General features: G+C 39.6%; 1 protein-coding gene across 2 annotated transcripts in view; it reads left to right on the forward strand.

Moving 5' to 3' along the window:
* LOC106881038 (uncharacterized) overlaps positions 1-14,562 on the forward strand; it is a 150,510-nt gene extending 135,948 nt beyond the window's left edge. For both annotated transcript variants that reach the window (XM_089344667.1, XM_089344666.1), the window contains exons 2-6: positions 1,960-2,298; positions 4,830-5,008; positions 8,407-8,567; positions 9,897-10,057; positions 12,271-14,562. In XM_089344667.1, the coding sequence (XP_089200793.1) occupies positions 2,001-2,298; positions 4,830-5,008; positions 8,407-8,567; positions 9,897-10,057; positions 12,271-12,320 (849 nt within the window). In that variant the 5' untranslated portion in view covers positions 1,960-2,000 and the 3' untranslated portion in view covers positions 12,321-14,562. The remainder of the gene's footprint in view (positions 1-1,959; positions 2,299-4,829; positions 5,009-8,406; positions 8,568-9,896; positions 10,058-12,270) is intronic.
* Positions 14,563-20,916: the final 6,354 nt, after the last annotated feature.

The raw sequence follows: 20,916 nt of genomic DNA on the forward strand, positions 1-20,916 counted from the left end.
CAGTTGATCTGATCAACGGAACAGCCTGCTCGTGAAATTAACGTGCAAGTGGCTGAGCACTCCACAGACACGTGTACCCTTAACGTAGTTCTTGGGGAGATTCAGCATAACACAGTGTGACAAGGCTGACCCTTTGAATTACAGGCACAACAGAAACAGGAAGTATGAGTGAGAGAAAGTTGTGGTGGAAGAGTACAGCAGGGTTCGCCACCATCCCCTGCCGGAGCCTCGTGGAGCTTTAGGTGTTTTCGCTCAATAAACACTCACAACGCCCGGTCTGGGAATCGAAACCGCGACCCTATGACCACGAGCCCGCTGCCCTAACCACTGGGCCATTGCGCCTCCAAACTATTCATGTTACAGCATCCGGATTATGCAGTGGGATCATTCCGTCAGATAAAATAAATCTGGGAACATGTTTCCAAGTACTAATTCCTCCCGATCATGATATTTACCCGGGGTCACATTGCAGTCACACACTAAAGTTAATGAATGAGATATAACCAGAAAGAAGTAGCGTTGCTTGAAGACGTCTTTTTGGTTTTCCTTACTCAGGTCCCCAAAAGGCTTAATAATTTCAAGGCATCGCTTTGATTGCTACTCATGTGTAAAACAACTGATTTGCTGTTCTAATACCAAAAGATGACCCCTTACTTCCAGGTATATGCCTTTACTCAGCAGCGCTCTCATTTAATTAACACGTGACAACTGAAATATGTTAACATCTCATAATCGACCATTTGAATTAAGGTTTACTGAGTGTGAGAAACTGCCGACCTGCATATTTAGGTTTTGTTGTAACGAGATAGACAAAATCACACATGCGTAAACCACATATCCAAAGATAAAACAGGCTTCCACACAGTTTCCGTCTACCGAATACATTCAAGAAGTTTTGATCGACTCGGGGCAATAATTGAAAAACTGAGCCCCAAAACTACGTGGTTGCAATGCGAACTTCTTAACCCAACATCTGAATTTGCACCTCAGTTTGTCACTAAAGATCATGGATTAAGGTAGCAACGTTCCGCCCTATCGGAACATCGGTCTCCGTGTGATGAACAATCCTATGCGCAAACGGCAATCTTTGTCGCATAAGCCGCACTTGTACGCTGTTCCTGTGCTGTTTGAGTTGTTTTGCTCCTCTTCTCCGGTGTATCGTCCGGTTCTTTCTCGCTAGTACAATGTGTTTAATATAGCCCAAGCCTGGGCATTGCGGTATGTAGGATAGGTTGTTACCTATGCTGTGTGTCCTCATCTCGACGTCACTAATAGATCCAAAGTAACAGCAAGGAACGTTACAATTTGTTATCAGTGTCGTCACAGAATCTGCAAAAGTGAGGTTGTAGACAGTCGAACTCCCTCAGGGTCTCTGATTCCCTATCTTTCTTTAGTGTTTACACCCGACCATTTTCTCATGGTTGAGGATTGTTGCAAGGAATCGGAGGTTTGAATCAGGGTTTTCCTTCTCCTAGATGGGTTGTCCCACCACCACTACCACCACCACCACCACCACCATCAGGCTAATGATCTCCTTCTGTTCGACTGAATTACTAATTAACACATAATAGGGATACTGACATATTTCTACTCCGAGCCAGAGTAGACCTTAGAGCAAGATTGGATAAGAGGCACATCCTTAACAATCTCGAACCTGTGCCCAATACTGGAAGTAGTTTAAAATCATACCCAGGATCTGTACCTAACTTTTAAATTTTCTATTCTAAATTGTATTGTAATTTATTTCAATTTCGTTCCTTTTTTCCCGAATAACCTTGCTCTCGCACGCAAACATTTTACATCTTGTTATTTCAGGATTTCCTCTCTTTCAGGATTTCTCCCTTTTACTCTCTAATATTTTCCCATCCTCAGTAATACCCTCTTACCCCTTCTCTCCTTACATATTAAATTTCCCTCTCTCTCTCTCTCTCTTTCATGCCATTTCTTTCCCCCTTCTAGAGTCAAGAATCTCCCAGTTTTCCTTAATTCACCCAGAAGTGATGAAAGTGCTGCTGTTAACCCTTACAACAATCCTGGCTGTTACCTCAGATCAGGAATTTGATGATGCTTACTACAAACGTTTGGAACCTGGTTATTCCTATGGTTATCTTCAGACACCTCCAACACAACAATTCTCCACCGTATCAAGTGTACTGGAATGTGCCGGCATCGCTCTAAACAGCCAATCAGAATTCTTCACTTACAACAATGTCAGCCATGTTTGTAAGAATTACTCACCGAAAAATATAATGACAGTCGTCAGCGCGAATGACAGCAACGATATTTCTTTCTACAGAAGTAAGTGAAGCTTCTTTTACTCTTCGAAATTGATGGCCTTGTGCCATAATTTGAAATCAATATTATTGTTGTTGTTGCTTTTGTTGTTGTTGTTGATGTTGAGCCTTCACATCTCTGCTTTCAGGGCCATTGCCATCTACCAGTCTTATCTTTCTATTTTCTGTCTGGTAGATTCTGTATTTGATATCTTCGACTTCTACTTCTGATAACCAACATTTCAATTTTATTGGTCTTTCTTGGTCACTTAGTCTCTGCAGAGTTACATCAAACATATACTTCATGATCTTTGATAACTATATCTGGTCTATTGGCCTTAATTTCTTTATCTGTGTGTATTGGCATATCCCAGAGTATGGTTGCTTTCTCGTTTTCTGTGACCTTTTCTGGCATGTGTTTATACCATCTTTTTTCTGTTTTTATTCCATAGTGTTGGCATAACTTCCAGTGTATATAGGTCCCAGTTCTGTCGTGTCTGTGAATATATTCCTTCTTAGCAGCCAGAGATAATATGATTTATTGTTTCTTGTCCATCATATTTTCAAACCATATCTCACTCATTCTGTCCAATGTCGCAAAATCTTCTAGTTACACTTCGGGTGCAACATTCCGTCACAGCTGCATTCCGTCTTTCCTCCTTTCTTTCATACTGCAGCCACTAGATGACGACAAAGCTTACCCTGCCAGGTGAGAGATATTTAATATTATCAGTTCCAATCTCATTCACACTGATGTCCGCAACATTTATATTTGACGTTTTCACTCGCAATTCCACCACCCTGTGAGAAAGACCTAAATTCCGCCAGACGCCAACCTGGCATTTCATGAGCTCCGGATTCACTTACTGGTACTACAACTTTCCCAAGGATAACCTGAAGGTAATTATGGTTAAGGGTGCCTCATTATTCCCGCGTCGAAAGTGCACAACCGGGTGCAGTTTAACTTTATACATATCATTATTATTATTATTATTATTATTATTATTATTATTATTATTATTATTATTATTATTATTATTATTATTATTATTATTCAGTAGTTTTATTTTTATAACGTGCTTTCACTTCACTACCGAGCGCAGCTCTGTGCGCCTTGGGTATGTGCTGTGGTTTGCTGTGGTGCTCTTACGGTTACTGTATTGAAAGTGTTTTGCGTAGGATGTGTGCAGTGTCCAGTAGTGCAATTTTCTGTATGTTATATATATTTGTACGTCCTGGTGTTTTTGTTATGTATTTGTCTGAATATTTTTTTATTATACCTAAGGCACCTACTATGATAGGAATTGTTTCTGTTTTTAGATTCCACATTCGAGTTACCTCAATTTCCAGGTCTTTGTATTTTGAAAGTTTCTCCATTTCTTTTAGGGAAACGTTGTCATCTGCTGCTATTGATACATCAATTAGAAAGCATTTTTTTCCTTCATGATCTTTGACAACTATATCTGGTCTATTGGCCTTACTTTCTCTATCTGTGTGTATTGGCATATCCCAGAGTATGGTTGCTTTCTCGTTTTCTGTAACCTTTTCTGGCTTGTGTTTATACCATATCTTTTCTGTTGTTATTCTATAGTATTGGCATAGCTTCCAGTGTATATAGGTCCCAGCTCTGTCGTGTCTGTGAATCTATTCCTTCTTAGCAGGACTAGGCAGCCAGAGATAATATGATTTATTGTTTCTTGTCCATCTCCATATATTCTGCAGTTACTTGTTATGTTTCTTTTCAATATATGTTTTTGGTAATTTCTGGTGGGGAGGCTTTGGTCTTGTGCAGCAATTAAAAATCCTTCAGTCTCTGCTTTGAGTCCTGAGCTTCTCAACCATTGCTGGGATTTTTCTCTGTCTATTTTTTTGCATTTAGTTTAGCCCAATATTTACCATGTAGGGGCTTTTCTTGCCATCGTTTTATCATGGTCCGTTGCTGTTCTAGTTTTAGTTTGGATTTCATTTGTTTTATAGCTTTTGTTGTTTCTTCTTCTTCTTCTTCTTCTTTGTCTGAAAATCAAAGTCCCAGAGAATTTTTGCTTTCCCCTTTCGTCCATCACATTTTCCAGTGTATTTTGGTACCAATCACCCGTAACCTCATACCATACTTACGGCATAGTAGCCAGTGGAGGTTTTGGGCTACTTTGTCGTGTCTCTGAAGAGGTCCGATGCACATGTGTGGTATATATTCCTTTTCACTGAGTTGGTATTCAATGCCTGGTCTTGGGCTGCGATGATTAGGCTTTCAGTATTCTTTTTTAGGTCATCCTTGTTGGGCCACCTCCATGATGCTTCTTGGTCTTTTAATTTGTTGGTTTTACGGTGGAACTGACCATGTAATTCCATACGGAGTAGGGTTTCTTCACTCTCGTTGGCTGTTCTTGATCTGAATTCATGAGCACTCTTCTCAAGTCCATTTGTGTTAAATCCTTCTTCACTAGCAGCATACTGTAGCAGGTCTTCTTTGCTGTTTACAAAATGATGTTGTGATTATTATTATTATTATTATTATTATTATTATTATTATTATTATTATTATTATTATTATTTCAGATAGTCAATGGATCAAAGCATATGCCTTATCAATGGGTGCTGGTTCGAAAGTCTATGAATCCTTTAATAACATAGGAAGTCCTTCGTCCTGGAATGTGGACGAATGCAGAGGTAGCTTCTGTCCTAACTTCTTCCGACATACTATTCTCGATTTCTGGGACCATCTTTCAGTTGATGAGGTACGTGCACAAATGATCCTTATGCGCATTCATATACACAAACATACACAAACTTAAGTTGGCATCAAGTCATCCATTTTGTGGGAAGAAATAATCGATGTTCTTGAGATTACTTATTTTACTGATTTTAAAAATCAAAGTTTACCTTGAATGTATTTAAACTCAGAACGTAAAGACATGAATAAATACTTATGTACTTAAAAATATTATATCCACAAGTCTATGGACTCTGCCGTCCGAAGACATTCATAATATATTTGCGCTATCTGTGCGCTCACACGCACACACAGACACAGGCACACACACACACACAGACACACACACACACACACACACACACACACACACACACACACACACACACACACAGATATGTATGAGTGTGTTTAATAAGTTTCAATATGAGAAGATGGAATAAACAACTTTTATTACTAATCACTACAATTGTTTCAGTGCATCGTTATCAGCTGGTGATTGCTGGAAGTTACATACATCATACACATTATTGCATTAACATGATTTAAAAATAACTGTATAGTTGCCCGTTTTCAGGTGAGTAGACTCCGAGCACTGCTGGATAATCTTCAGTTTTTCTTTTGTTTTACGACTATACCATAAAGTTATTTTTAACATTCCATTGAGAAAGAAGGACACGGAAGTGCAGGAATATAGAAATGAGAAAAGATGCCAAAAATATATCAATGGAAATAAAAGTTAAAAGATAAAGAAATCCCGTCTACATTCCGTATGACACTGACTTCCTTTGAAGTGGAACGGTAACAGACACAAAAGAAAAGTCATTGGTAAAGTTCTACTGATACGGAAAATCATTGATTAACGAAACACTGATGACGCAATTTGGCCGTATAGACGTATAATGCTAAAAAGCACGAAATATCAGCAGCCGACAAAAATGTCCATCACCGGCAGTGGACCTGTTAGATTAGGTGGCTTCATTGTGTTTGCGCCTCATTAGCATACACCTATAGTAGTATTCTGAGCTTTTTATCACTATATGTCTATACGAGATACTTTCTCAGAACGAAGACTGCAGGTTTATTATTCCGTTCTTAAACTATAATCACGTTAACTATGATATAACGATGTCAATTCAGGACTAATACTTCTTCTGCCACTAATGCCTAATTTCCTCCCAGTCATCCAGCTACTCACGGCACCAAACACTCATCAGTCACTGATGTCTTTTATATCGGTATAGATGAAATTTGGCTAAGATACAGACATACTGATAACACAATAACAATAACAATAACAACAACAATGATAATGATAATGATATTACTAAGACGAAGAAGAAAAACAGGAGAATTCTTATGACTGGACGTTAAAACTAGTCTTAAAGCACAAAAGCAAGAAGACCGCATACCAAGTAATAAAACCGTCAAGGACATATTTAAGTGAATTCCACATACAAGTCCCAGAATTCGATGTACTGGAAACAAAGAAAAGCCTATCCGTACGTAAATCCTTGCCAAAACTGCTGCCTTAGATATTCTCACATATAAATGGCAAAAGGAACCTCACCAATGGCTAAGATCCAACGAGAACTAATAATGTCGACGTTGACAAAATCCTCACCTATCAATGGCCAGTGTCTCCTGGCTTAGAATCGGGAGCAGAAAGGTTTATCATTCCAGGTCAGGATCAATGCCAACCTACAAGAAGCTACCACGCCAACATCTCAAAGAACCGCAGTTGCATGATATGTCGTTTATGTAATCAACAAGCGTGGAGGCGCAATGGCCCAGTGGTTAGAGCAGCGGACTCGCGGTCAAAGGATCGCGGTTTCGATTCCCAGACTGGGCGTTGTAAGTGTTTATTGAGCGAAAACACCTAAAGCTCCACGTGGCTCCGGCAGGGGATGGTGGCGAACCCTGCTGTACTCTTCCACCACAACTTTCTCTCACTCTTACTTCCTGTTTCTGTTGTGCCTGTAATTCAAAGGGTCAGCCTTGTCACACTGTGTCACGCTGAACATCCCCGAGAACTACGTTAAGGGTACACGTGTCTGTGGAGTGCTAAGCCACTTGCACGTTAATTACACGAGCAGGCTGTTCCGTTGATCGGATCAACTGGAACCCTCGACGTCGTAAGTGACGGAGTGTCAACAACAACAAATCAACAAGCAGAAACTTTTGATCATATTGTCTCTATGTATAGATTTCTTGCGGTTGTAGAGTATCTCAAAAGGCATAATAGAGCGGCACCATATATTCATAGGATAATACGCAAAGACCTAGGCCTACTCCATGATAAAAACTGGTGGGAATAGAAACAATCTCCACTGCTTGAAAACGATCATGTCTCCCTTCTTTGCAACTTTAGTGTTCGAATTTACAGAAAGATAGATGCAAATATGCCAGACATTATATTGAAGGATTTCGCCAGAAATCATACCTCCTCATTGATATTACTGTGCCAGTGGACATAACGGATCTGTCAAGACCTAGTAAAATCTGAGAAAATACAAAGATCTTGAAATAAAATTGGCAAAATGTGGAACCTCAAGACTAGAAGAATACCTCCTGTCATAGGTGCCCTAGGAATGATTGCAGAAGGCACTGGTTGTTCCCTATCCCAGATACTGGGAAATCGAAAAGTGGAAGAAATTCAAAAAATAGTGCTCATGGGAACTACTCCTATCCTACGAAAAATATAGTCTATGAGATCCCCAAAACATCTTAGTCTGTAAACATTATCAAAAGTACTTTTAAATCTACGTTAATAGCAAACACCATTTACTCTCATCTTCAGGTCACACTATCATCTTATCCTCAAATTTTTAAAGCAAACTTTAGTTTTCTTATGTTTCGCCAGACATTCTCTAGAATAATACTCAGTGCAAAACCAAAGATGTGTCACCCTAGTCATATCTCTCAGTGAGATTTGGAGTCAACTTGTACAAATACAAAGCAAAAACCAAAAATATGATGATGATGATGATGATGATGATGATGATGATGATGATGATGATGATGATGATGATAGTAATAATAATAATAATGATTCCCTGAATCAGTATCAATGCCCTGATGTAATACCAGCTAGTGAGTCTCATGACTTTTGGTCTTAACTGATTGGAAGTGTTATCATGTATATGTTTTCTCCCGGTATAAAAGATGGTCTACAGCAAATATTCAGCTCAATACCAGAGATTTGCTTGTCATTTGTTTAACCTTGTCCAGTTGAGCATATCCCTTAATCGCTGGTGATATGTACGTCTCTCATCACGAGCAGAAGTGGTGATGGTGGGTGGGGCCATCATAATAACCATTTGTTGAGAGGAATTCTTTGGGGTTGGAATAATTCACCTCTGGATACATGGTTGCATGCACTGCTCTCTCAATAGTAACCCACAATCTTTTTTTTGTTTTTAGGTGAAACTAGTTGCTTATAAAAACCAAACAGCCGTGGTTAATATGGTGTTCGATGGACGAAATACAACCCTTGAAAGCTGGTTCTCTCTTGGAAAGTTGAAAAGTTCTCCTTGGTCCGACTTACCTCAAAGCCCTGTGAATTATTTCACAATTGGATTGAGGTAAGTAATTTTTATCATTCTATATTTATTAGTTGTTTGTAATTACATTCTGTGTTCAAAACCTTTTGTGATTAACATTCTCTTCTATCCTACTGGTGACTATAAAAAAAGTACCAATGAAGTACAGTGTCTATATAATCAATTATATACATTTCCCCTATATTTCTATCATTGCAATAAATATTACCAATTTAATCGCGAAATTAAATGCAAAGACTGAGTATTAACTTCGTTGCATTATATTATAGTATGTCATCGAATGCATCAAATTTCGTTTGAGAATAAACTACCAACAACAAAGCACACACACACACACACAAAATCACACACACACACACACACACACGTGCGCACCCGCATGCATATAAATGTATACATACATGAGTCTAACAATGGAGGCACTTGGTTAGTGGTCAGGACGTCCAGTTTGTGATTATAAGTTTGTGGTTTCAATTGCACGCTACTAATTCGTTGAGCAGGAATTTCACTTCATCAAACAAATGAATATTCAGGATCATCTTCGAAAGAGACCGAGATCCATTTACTTATGAACATACATATATGACAAAATTTGTATGATTCTCTTTCCTCTTCTGTTTCTGCTTACCTGTACCGTAATTACAAGAAATGAGTTAACGACGATGATTAATTTGACAGACACCTGATTAGTGCATAGGGATATTTGGGGTAATCCTTTGTGGATCTGGAATTATAAAAGCGGTTAGGAAACTTTGTCTATATACTAGCTTCATCCTCTAATAAGAACAGGCACTAAATATTGCTTGGAAATGTAATCCAAAGAGGGGACAGCAATGATTGGAATACATTTGACCATTTGATCATTCTCGACTAGGAATAACATATTTAAAATATTCCTTAGCTGTAAGAGTAAGGACAAAACACTGGATTTTGTTCTTGCCCTTTGCGAAGACTGGGTAAGAGGAAGGGATAAATTATTGTGAGGCAAAAAACCTGTCCTAAATATTTGCTTCAGATTTGTATCGATTTAAGTCCCGCCACCGAAGGGTGAGGCTGAAGTGCTAAACTGGCTAACAAATAAAATCTACTACATATGTATAGGGAGCTTCCTTCTTAATATTGCCCTACACACAGGTGGCTTCTACGAAACTTTCACTTACAAAGATTTCGTTTACTGTAAAGTAGAAGATAGTATTTATCCAACGTGCCATCGAGCAGTGTCGGTTCGAAATTGGAAACCTCGCAATTACGTTGTTGCCAGGAAAACTTTTAAATTACAACACCTGATAAATACAATAATAGCAAACCGAAAGCTACAACAGTACCTTCTTCTTTTTCTCCCTTTTACAGATCGCGACGTCGTTTCTATGTGTCATCTAACGAAGGTGGTTGTCATCGAGACGCTGGTTGGTTCGTTGTTGTTCAAATGAGTCAATGTCAATGGGAGAAGCTTCCTCATTTGCCTGCAATAGTCTACTCAGGTGAAGAATCGAAAATCATTTGGAATAACGGTGTGTATTTAGTCATAAGTTTTAACTTGTCTCGAGGTCGGGTTAACGCAGTATGTACTAAAAGCCTAATTATGATCGCATGGCAAACATGGGAAACAACTCAGGACATATTTCGGTGTTATTATACCTTCTCAGTAAAGCATAGGTCCCACAGTACTTAATAAAGAGCATCATCCTTTGATACAATATCACACATCCATACGTCTGGAGAATTTATCACGAGTGGGTACTGAAAAGTTCTTGGCTTTAAGGGTATCGCAAAAGGTCTGGTTGGAGGCTCAAACTTCCGAATCCTTTTACAGGACCCCTGCAATAACAGTGTAAACCTGAGTCGAGAATACAATCATAATTAAGGGATCCTCCTATTTTTCCTTCTGCCCAACGCCAGGAGATTTTCAACGCGTATATGGGAAGAGAAAAGGAAAAACGTTTATAATAAATAAGACAACAGATGAACAGAGAAGGAGTCTGATCGAAAGTCAGTGTAGATATCTCTTATCTTTTATTTATTTCAGCCATTTGACTGCGGCCATGCTGGGGTATCACTAAGTTAATGGGAGCAAACACACCAGCACTGGTTGTCAAGCGGTGTGGGGAGGGGGGGGGGCAGGCACAAACAAACAAACACACACACACACACACACACACACACACACACACACACACACACACACACACACACACAACGAGCTTCTCTCTGCTTCTGTCTACTAAATCCTAACATAAGGCGTTTATCGGCCCGAGGCTATAGCAGAAGACACCCACCCAACGTTCCATGCAGTGGGACTGAACACCGATCTATGTGGTCGGAAAGCACGTTTCTTACTTTACGACCACGTACTAACGTGAATTTAGGTCTAAAGTTTCTTTTTTGTAATCCTGTCTGATGATACTCCGTCAGTTACGACGACGAGTGTTCCAGTTGATCCGATCAACGGAACAGCTTGCTCGAGAAATTAAACGTGAATTGGCTGAGTACTCCACAGATACCCGTACTCTTAACGTAGTTCTGAGAGAAATTCAGCAAGATAGAGAATTTGGATAAGGCTGACCCCTTGAAATACAAGGGGCTACTCATTTCAGCCAGCTGAGTGGACTAGAGCAAGTTGAAATAAAGTATCTTGCTCAAGTCACAACGCGCCACCGGGGCATGTATATTTTAGTCCGGTGCTTATCAACCGGATCCCATTCGACCTCTTGTGGTCCTTATGAGGAGGGGGTCCACACATGCAAAGCAGTAAATTGGGATCCAGAGTAGCATTAAAAGACGACCCCTTCGGTCATGAATAGCCTCGGCATTGCACCTAGGATGTTCCCCTCTGCGAGAGAAGTCCTTGCAAGGTTGTTTACGGCTGACCAGCAGTCGCCCATGCCTGACAGCCTCCCGTCTCCACGCCACCGATGTTACTCAAAGGAAAGGCAAAGGGGCCGATACAGCTCGGCACCAATGACCTTGCAACTCATTTCTACAACTGAATGAACTGGAGCAAAGCACATATTGCTCAAATCACGAAGGGAAATTTTGGCACAAGGCCAGTAATTTCGGGGGAAAGGGTAAATTGATAACATCGTCCCCAGCACTCAACTTGTACTTACTTTATCGACCCCGAAAGTACGAAAGGCAAAGTAGACCTCGGCGGAATTCGGACTCAGAACCTAAAGACTTATGAAATGCCGCTAAGCATTCTGCGCGGTAACGATTCTGCCAGCTCGTCGCCTTAACACAAAGGGAAATATTACAGCACAAAATATAGTGGTTTTGTCTCATCCCCCTCATTCCCCTGGTTTTGCTCCATCTGACTACCATCTTTTCAAACCATTCCAACGTTGTTTAGAGAGGAGACATTTTGTCAATTGTGATGAGGTCACAAACAGTATCGTTCGAAAGCTGAAGATCTTTACATCCCAAGAATCAATTATTTTCTAAATAGATTTGATTATGTCATCAATAACGAAGGGAAATATTGATTTCAAATTTTGGCACAAGGCCAGTAATTTCAGGCGAGTGAGTAAGTCGATTACTTCGATCCCTGCTCTCAATGTGTACTAACGCTTCTGCCAGCTCGCTACCTTAATGTAGGGAAATATTTTTGTGCTTCAATATAGAAATTAAATCCAAAAATGCATTTGTTATTACTGATTGTTTTCTTGTTAATTCTGCTGTTTATGTTGTTGTTGTTGTTGTTGTCATTGTTAGTTTTATTATTTTTCAGGTTTGGAAACAGCTGATTCCATGGCCATATTCATCCGCCTAAAACCTTAACGAACCAATCAAAAGACCTGTTTCATACAACGTGACCACACGGCTTCTGTCAATGGAATTCATTCACAAGTCGTTAGTTGTATAGTAGAAACCGGGACTATAAGTAGAAGACACTTGTCCAAAGTGCTGTACAGTAGGATTGAACTCCAAAACACATGATTGCAAAGCAGGCTTCTTAACTACAAAACCATCTGCGTCTGTACGTGTGTGTATGTGCATGTGTATGTAATCCTATTATATGTGTTCCTATGTGTATGCGCGTACATACAGAATGTCCCAGAATTGACTATTTCAGTTAACTCGGATATCTTTTTAGAAACTTACTTTTATTTATTTTTATCTCGTTTAATATCTGTCAAAAAAACGTGTAAATTTTTAATTTTGTCTTTAAATTTATAATTTTTATGACGTATTTTTATAATTTTACTTTCATTTCTGTTGGATCCCACTTATCTATCAACGACAGCTTTTCTTTCAATTTCGCTGCAATCATCATCTCTACCTCCACTCCCAGGATGGAGCAAAGGTTAAAGAATTGTTAAAGAATGCATTCAGTCAGCAGTGCAGGAGATAATTCCTAAAATGCTTCAGAATGTGTTTCGCAATGCTAAGGGTAGATTTGAAACTTATGAGGATTCAGTTAGGAGCATTATCGTTTAGCTTCACAAATCCCACCATTTTGTTGTTTATTATCTTGTTTTGATTTATATTCATAGAGTTAAAAATAGTGTTTTGTCATCGGCTTACTATCTTACTATCTTCGATTTTTACTCTCTCCTAACTGTTTCTGCCCTTATTCTTGTAGGACTTATACCCTTTTCTATCAGTAATTATTTTCTCCCTATATTTGTTTATTTCCATGTTAATATTGTTACTATTATCATAATTTAAGTCTGGCCCATATGATTCTAATTTCTGCTTATAACCGACTTTACCTAGTGCGATCTTATAATAATCCACATTCTGCTTAAAGATTTACTCATTCGCCGAGAGATTTGAAATTCTTTTTGAAATATTTTCAACTAATTTATGTGTAATAATTTTTGGGTGGTTACAATTTACGTTAACGTACGTTAGACTGGTGCAATCCCTCTATCCACTTGACCACTTTCTCGACACACTTTCTCATCACACACTTAGAGAAAAATAATCACACGCACAGACACAGAAACAAAGGAAGAGAGAGGGGGTACGAAAGGAAGAGAGAGGAGAAATAGAGGACAAGAGAAAAAAGGGACGGGTGGAGTGGAGGAGAGAACGGGAAAAGCATTAAAACATCTGATATTAAAAGAGTCAGTGTCGAATCAGCGACGCCACATAGGTAGCGCCGAGACGGCTGTCCTAAAACGTCTGATATTTCGTGCACACGCAGCTACACACACACACACACACACACACACACACACACACACACACACATGTATGTATATATATAAAGCATGTTGAAAGCTTCAAAACAAAACTTACTTTTGTTCAGGTAGAATGATGACAGCTCCTATCTATTAATTCCAGGCTGTTTCCAAATGCTTGCAATCTCCAGAGATACCACTGCTGTAGACAGAGGGCAGCACCTATCTATTACGTACTTAACTCAGAAGGAAGGTAACTGATGCCTAGACTGTTCACTGTTAACAATTATATCCACAGCTGTCCTTACACCTAATAATTGCCAGGATATTTCACAAACTTTTATTCTATTTAGAGACACCGCCACTGTTGTGGACAGAGAGCAGCACCTATCTTTTAAGTGGTTAACTGTGAATGGGGATAACTTATTCTCGTCTGGCCAACGTTAACAGTAATATCCACGGGAGCTAGGATTGCTGACACATGGCAAAGCCTTTCTCAAATGCCAGTAATATCCAGAGATATAATCGCTTGTGTGGATAGAGAACGGTATCTCTCTATTTGGCACCTAAGTCTGAAGGAAGAAATCGTATATCTGGACTGCCTACTATCAACAGAAATATCCACAGCTGTTAGCACGGCTTATACATGTTCGGACTGCTTATAAATGCTTGTAATATCAAGAGATGTCAATGCTTTTGTTATTGTCCACTGCTACAGGTAATGTCCAGGGCTATCAGAAGTGTCCATAAAAAACACCAGCAATGTCCATAAACGCCAGTAATGTCCACCACAGATAATTTTCAGTAGTGTTTATTAAGATCAAATTTTATTGATTAATGCCAATATTTCTATGCTTGAAGCTTAATTAATGGAAGCAATTACACGTCACTTGATAGGAAGAAAAGACTTTATTGAATAGTGGTGAAACACAATCAATACAAAGGAAATAGGATTAGTGAATAGAATGAGTGGTGGTGGTGGTGGTGGTGGTGGTGGTGGTGGTTATTATTGTAGTTTTTGGTGGTGACGATGTTGATTGTTGTCGTTGTGGTTGTGGTCGTGGTGGTGATGTTGATGGTGTTGCTGCTATTGTTGGTGATGATGGTGATGGTGGTGACGTTGGTGACGGTGGTGGTGGTGGTGGTATCGGAAGCGATAGCAGTGGTGATTTTTGTTGCTGTGGTGGTGGTGCTGACGGTGGTCTCAGGATGCTTATTAAGAAGCTGGTGGCCGTGGTCGTGGTGAGGATAGTGGTGGTTGTGGTGACGCTGGTGATAGTGGTGGTGGTCGTGGTGAGGATAGTGATGATTGTGGTGCTGACGGTGGTAGCGATGGTGCAAGAATTAGCATTTAGGTGCACTTGCATATGTCTAGACATGCAACTATGTGTATGACTATACATACATAATACACAACATACAGAACTGCAACTGCACTAACCCCAGATCCTTGCACCTAAATGCACAGATGCACGACAGCCCCGTTGATGTTGAAATTCCAATGAAGGGGACTTGGATCGCGGTTAGAAACCAGATCTTCCACCATTGATGAGAAATTTGGATATAAAACAAAGTATTAATATGAATGTAGGCGCAGGCGTGGCTGTGGGGTAAGAGGCTTGCTTCCAGATCACATGGTTCCAGATCACATGGTTCCAGATAGTGTCCCAATGTGTGGCACTTTGGGCTTATGTCTGCTATTGTAGCCTTGGGCCGACCAAAGCTTTGTGAATAGATTTGATAGATAAAAACTGAAAGAAGGTTGCCGTGGCTCAGTGGTTAGAGCGTCGGATTGTAAGTCCGATTCCTTGACTGGGCTGCGTGTTGTGTTCTTGAGCAAGACACTTTATTTCACGTTGCTCCAGTTCACTCGACTGTAGAAATGAGGTGTGACGTCACTGGTGCCAAGCTGTATCAGCCTTTGCCTTTCCCTTAAATAACATCAGTGGCGTTGAGAGGGGAAGCTGGTATGCATGGGTGACTACTGGCTTTCTATAAACAACCTTACCCAGACTTGTCCCTGGGAAGGGAACATTCTAGGTGCAATCCCATGGTTATTCATGACCGAAGGAGATGCTTTTCGTCTTTCCTTTTGTGTATCTTTACTCTGTGCTGTCAAATATCGCCACTATCATTTCTCCTCTTTTTTTCACTTGACACTGTATATGTATGTATGTATGTATATATATATATATATATATATATATATATATATATATATATAAAATATATACACGGAATATATTCAATGCTGAATTTTTATTCCTGTCTCCACGTGTACCCAAAAGCAACTCGGAAGTATTCCCGCTTCTATGATGAAGATATATACAGATAAACTTCATTCCCTTTACTCTATCGGATACGTAAGGTGTTCGTTTTTGGTGAAGTGAGAATTCCGTTTATTTATATATATTTTGGGAACAATACTATGCTGACGAGCATTCTAGTAATCGCGAAATCGGACGATATATAGTTAAGTTATTTAAAAGAAAGTTGGTCGTCTTCTGTTTGGTTGTTTTTCCTCGCATTCGGTACTAAATGTGGTTATTTTGAGAAGTCCAACGTGTGGCATTATTATTTTTTGTGTAGTAATGCCCATTATATAAATATAAACGAATATATATATAAATATATATATATATATATATATATATATATATATATATATATATATATATATATATATATATAATTTTATTTAAAAGAGTTCCAACTCTGTCTGTTTTTTATGTTTTATTTATATTCTTGTATAATTAATGTGGGATATAGAATATGGAATATATAATATATAATATAAAAATGGATGGTACAATGAAATGAAGTATTGAATGTCTTATTGAATATATGGAATATGTCTTATTGAATATATGAAATATTGAGTGTTCAATATAAAGGATTAAATATATAAAGGCAAATACGTATTTTCAATACCTTGTGGTATTTTATCATGGCCGTTATCTGACAGACTGTAATATATATATATATATATATATATATATATATATATAAAATTAAAACAGGGTAAAAATCAGATATTAATTAATATCGATTTATTACCAGGAAGCTAGCACATTGAAAGAATCCGAGAGATTCACTTAGGACAAATTCTAGTAAGTGTAATGTAGAAACTAAAAGGTGCAAAATGGAGTGCATCCAGCACGTAGCTAACTCCATCCACCAAAGTATCAAAGTAACAATAGATTACCCCACTAGGCAGCTTAATTCTAGACTCCCTGTCCTCGATATAATATTGATAGTGACTTCGGCCAGCTGAGCCATCTTCGGAATGTAAATGTGTGTGTGTGTGTGTGTGTATAACATGCACATATTTCTTTCACATTTACATATACTGAATCAATCATGGACACACACTAGCTCGCACACACTAATTTGCTCTCTCTCTCTCTCTCTCTCTCTCTCTCTCACTTTCAACCACTCTATCTATCCCACAATGTCTCTTACTCTCTCTCTCTCCTCTCTCTTTCTCTCTTTCTTCCTCTCCCTCTCCGCCTCACACATACACACACACACACACATTCCCACCGCCACACATATCCATAATCACCAATATGCGTACGGTCTTTACATCAGAGGTTTTTTTTTATATTTTACATCGCTTTGCGTGTTAGGTTTGTAATTACGGAATATCAATACGTTAAGAGCTACATGTAAGAACAGGTACGACGCATGCATTCCTATGCATAAATACACACACACACACACACATATATGTGTGTGTGTGTGTGTGTGTGCGTACGTAAGTGTGTGTGCATGTGTAGGCATATACTACATATGTGTGTGCATATTAATGTTTATATAGACAGGTAGATAAATGGATATCTTATGCACACGCACCCGTGCACACACACATACATAGATAGATAGATAGATAGATAGATAGATAGATAGATAGATAGATAGATAGATAGATAGATAGAGAGGGAGAGAGAGAGAGGGAGAGGGAGAGAGAGAGAGGGATAGAGAGAGAGATAGAGATAGGGAGAGAGAGAGAGAGAGAGAGAGAGAGAGAGAGAGAGAGAGAGAGAGAGATGGATGGATGGGTGGATGGATGGACGGACAGATAGATAGATAGATAGTTAGGGAGAGAGAGAGACAGAGAGAGAGAGAGAGAGAGAGAGAGAGAGAGAGAGAGAGATGGATGGGTGGATTGATAGATGGATGGATGGATGGATGGATGGATGGACGGACAGATAGATAGATAGATAGTTAGGGAGAGAGAGAGAAAGAGAGAGAGAGAGAGAGAGAGAGAGAGAGATGGATGGGTGGATTGATAGATGGATGGATGGATGGATGGATGGATGGACGGACAGATCGATAGATAGATAGTTAGGGAGAGAGAGAGAAAGAGAGAGAGAGAGAGAGAGAGAGAGAGAGAGAGAGAGATGATAGATAGGTAGGTGGGTAGGTAGGTAGATTCGTAGACAGAGAGATAGGCAGACAGAAACATTGACAGACAGACAGACAGACAGATAGGCGACAAGCAAACAGACATATGCAGGTGCACCTAAATGCTAATTCTTGCACCATCGCTACCATCGTCAGCACCACAACCATCACTATCCAAACCACGACCACGACCACCATCACCAGCGCCACCACCTTCTTAATCCCGAGACCCCCACCAACCCCCACCGTCACCACAACCACCGATATCAACAACGCCAGCTATGGAAGCGACATCAGGGCGATCACCACCACCACCACCACCACTACCACCACCATCACCACCACCACCAAAACAACAACAGCAACAAAAATCACCACTGCTGTCGCTTCCGCTACCACCACCAGCACCACCACCACCGTCACCAATATCACCTCCATCACCATCATCATCAACAATAGCAGCAACACCATCAACATCACCACCACGACCACAACCACAACGACCACCACCACCACCACCACCACCACCACCACCACCACCACTCATTCTATTCACTAATCCTATTTCCTTTGTATTGATTGTGTTTCACCACTATTCAATAAAGTCTTTTCTTCCTATCAAGTGGCGTGTAATTGCTTCCATTAATTAAGCCTCAAGTATAGAAATATTGGCATTAATCAATAAAATTTGATCTCAATAAACACTACTGAAAACTATCTGTGGTGGACATTACTGGCGTTTATGGACATTGCTGGTGTTTTTTATGGACACTTCTGATAGCCCTGGACATTACCTGTAGCAGTGGACAATAACAAAAGCATTGACATCTCTTGATATTACAAGCACTTATAAGCAGTCCGAACATTTATAAGCCGTGCTAACAGCTGTGGATATTTCTGTTGATAGTAGGCAGTCCAGATATACGATTTCTTCCTTCAGACTTAGGTGCCAAATAGAGAGGTACTGTTCTCTATCCACACAAGCGATTGTATCTCTGGATATTACAGGCATTTGAGAAAGGCTTTGCCATTTGCCAGCAGTCCTAGCAGCCGTGGATATTACTGTTAACGTTGGCCAGACGAGAATAAGTTATCCCCATTCACAGTTAACCACTTAAAAGATAGGTGCTGCTCTCTGTCCACAACAGTTGCAGTGTCTCTAAATAGAATAAAAGTTTGTGAAATATCCTGGCAATTATTAGGTGTACGGACAGCTGTGGATATAATTGTTAACAGTGAACAGTCTAGGCATCAGTTACCTTCCTTCTGAGTTAAGTACGTAATAGATAGGTGCTGCCCTCTGTCTACAGCAGTGGTATCTCTGGAGATTGCAAGCATTTGGAAACAGCCTGGAATTAATAGATAGGAGCTGTCATCATTCTACCTGAACAAAAGTAAGTTTTGTTTTGATGCTTTCAACATGCTTTATATATATACATACATGTGTGTGTGTGTGTGTGTGTGTGTGTGTGTGTGTGTGTGTGTGTGTGTGTGTATGTGTGTGTGTATGTGTGTGTGTGTGTGTGTGTGTGTGTGTGTGTGTGTGTGTGTGTGTGTGTGTGTGTGTAGCTGCGTGTGCGTGAAGTATCAGACGTTTTAGGACAGCCGTTTTGGCTAATTTGACGCTGACTCATTTAATATCAGGTGTTTTGATGCTTTTCCCGTTCTCTCCTCCACTCCCCTGTCTCTTTTTACTCTCTTCCTCTATTTCTCCTCTCTCTTCTTTTCTTTCCCCCTCTCTCCTCCTTTGTTATTGTCTGTCTGTGTGTGTGTGTGTGTGTGCGAGTGCGTGTGTGTGCGCGCGCGCTTATTTTTTTTATGTGTGTGACAAGAAAAAGTGTTGAGAAAGTGGTCAAGTGGTTAGAGGGATTGCACTCATAATCACAAGAGTGTGCTTTCGATTCCCGAACCGGGCGTCGTGTTGTGTTGGTGAGCGACACACATCATTCCACGTGGCTCTTTTATTCCGTTATAAACTTGTAACCATTTAATGGACTGGAGTGTCGCTCGGAATCAAAATGTAATTTTGGTGTCTTATACGCCAGGGAAACCAAGTAGCTTGTCCTATGAGTCAGAATCGAAGAACTCAGCAGAAGTAATGTCCGAGAGATTGAGGTGAGAGAAAGGGTTCATGTCAATTGTAGTTAATACATTCTAGAGTCAAGCTCTCTCTCTCCCTCTTTCTCTCTCTCCTTCTCTTTCTCTCTCACTCTCTACGTGCTTATATATATATATGTATATATATATATATATATATATATATATATATATATATATATATATATATATTAACAGAAAGACCACCATCCGGGCGGTTTTCTGATAGCCACTCGATAACATTTCACATTTGATTCCCAATTCTAATAAAGTTTATATTTTAAATCCAATTATTTTCTTGTATTAAACTCATTTGCTTAGTAAATATTGCTTTCATTGATTCATCACAATCATAAACTTTCGTTTTTTAAACAAACATCAAGGTAGACTAACTAAGTTTAACGTGTCAAAAAATATCAGCGATCGCATAGATATTTTAATACCTATAGTGTATCCAACATCCATAGCAATTATTGGCTAATTCTTATTTTGGGAAAACTCCGCTACGAGGTGGTATCAAAACTTTTATGACCGCTGGCCAGAAAGGGTTACTACTCTGCAACCTCTCCCAGCAGTAGACTTGATCTCGCCGAAGACCGCGAAAGAAAGAGGCGTCTTGAACCTGCTGCATCCTCACGTGACAACATCCTCTCTTCCGATCCCTTCCTGACATCACTCCGTCTCTACTCCGTCACTCTTCCTTCATCCACACAAGAACAAGGAAACAGAACTGAAAACAAATG

This window comes from Octopus bimaculoides, chromosome 28, assembly GCF_046866305.1.
Source record: "Octopus bimaculoides isolate indiv1 chromosome 28, ASM4686630v1, whole genome shotgun sequence".
In the NCBI taxonomy this organism is placed as follows: domain Eukaryota; kingdom Metazoa; phylum Mollusca; class Cephalopoda; order Octopoda; family Octopodidae; genus Octopus; species Octopus bimaculoides.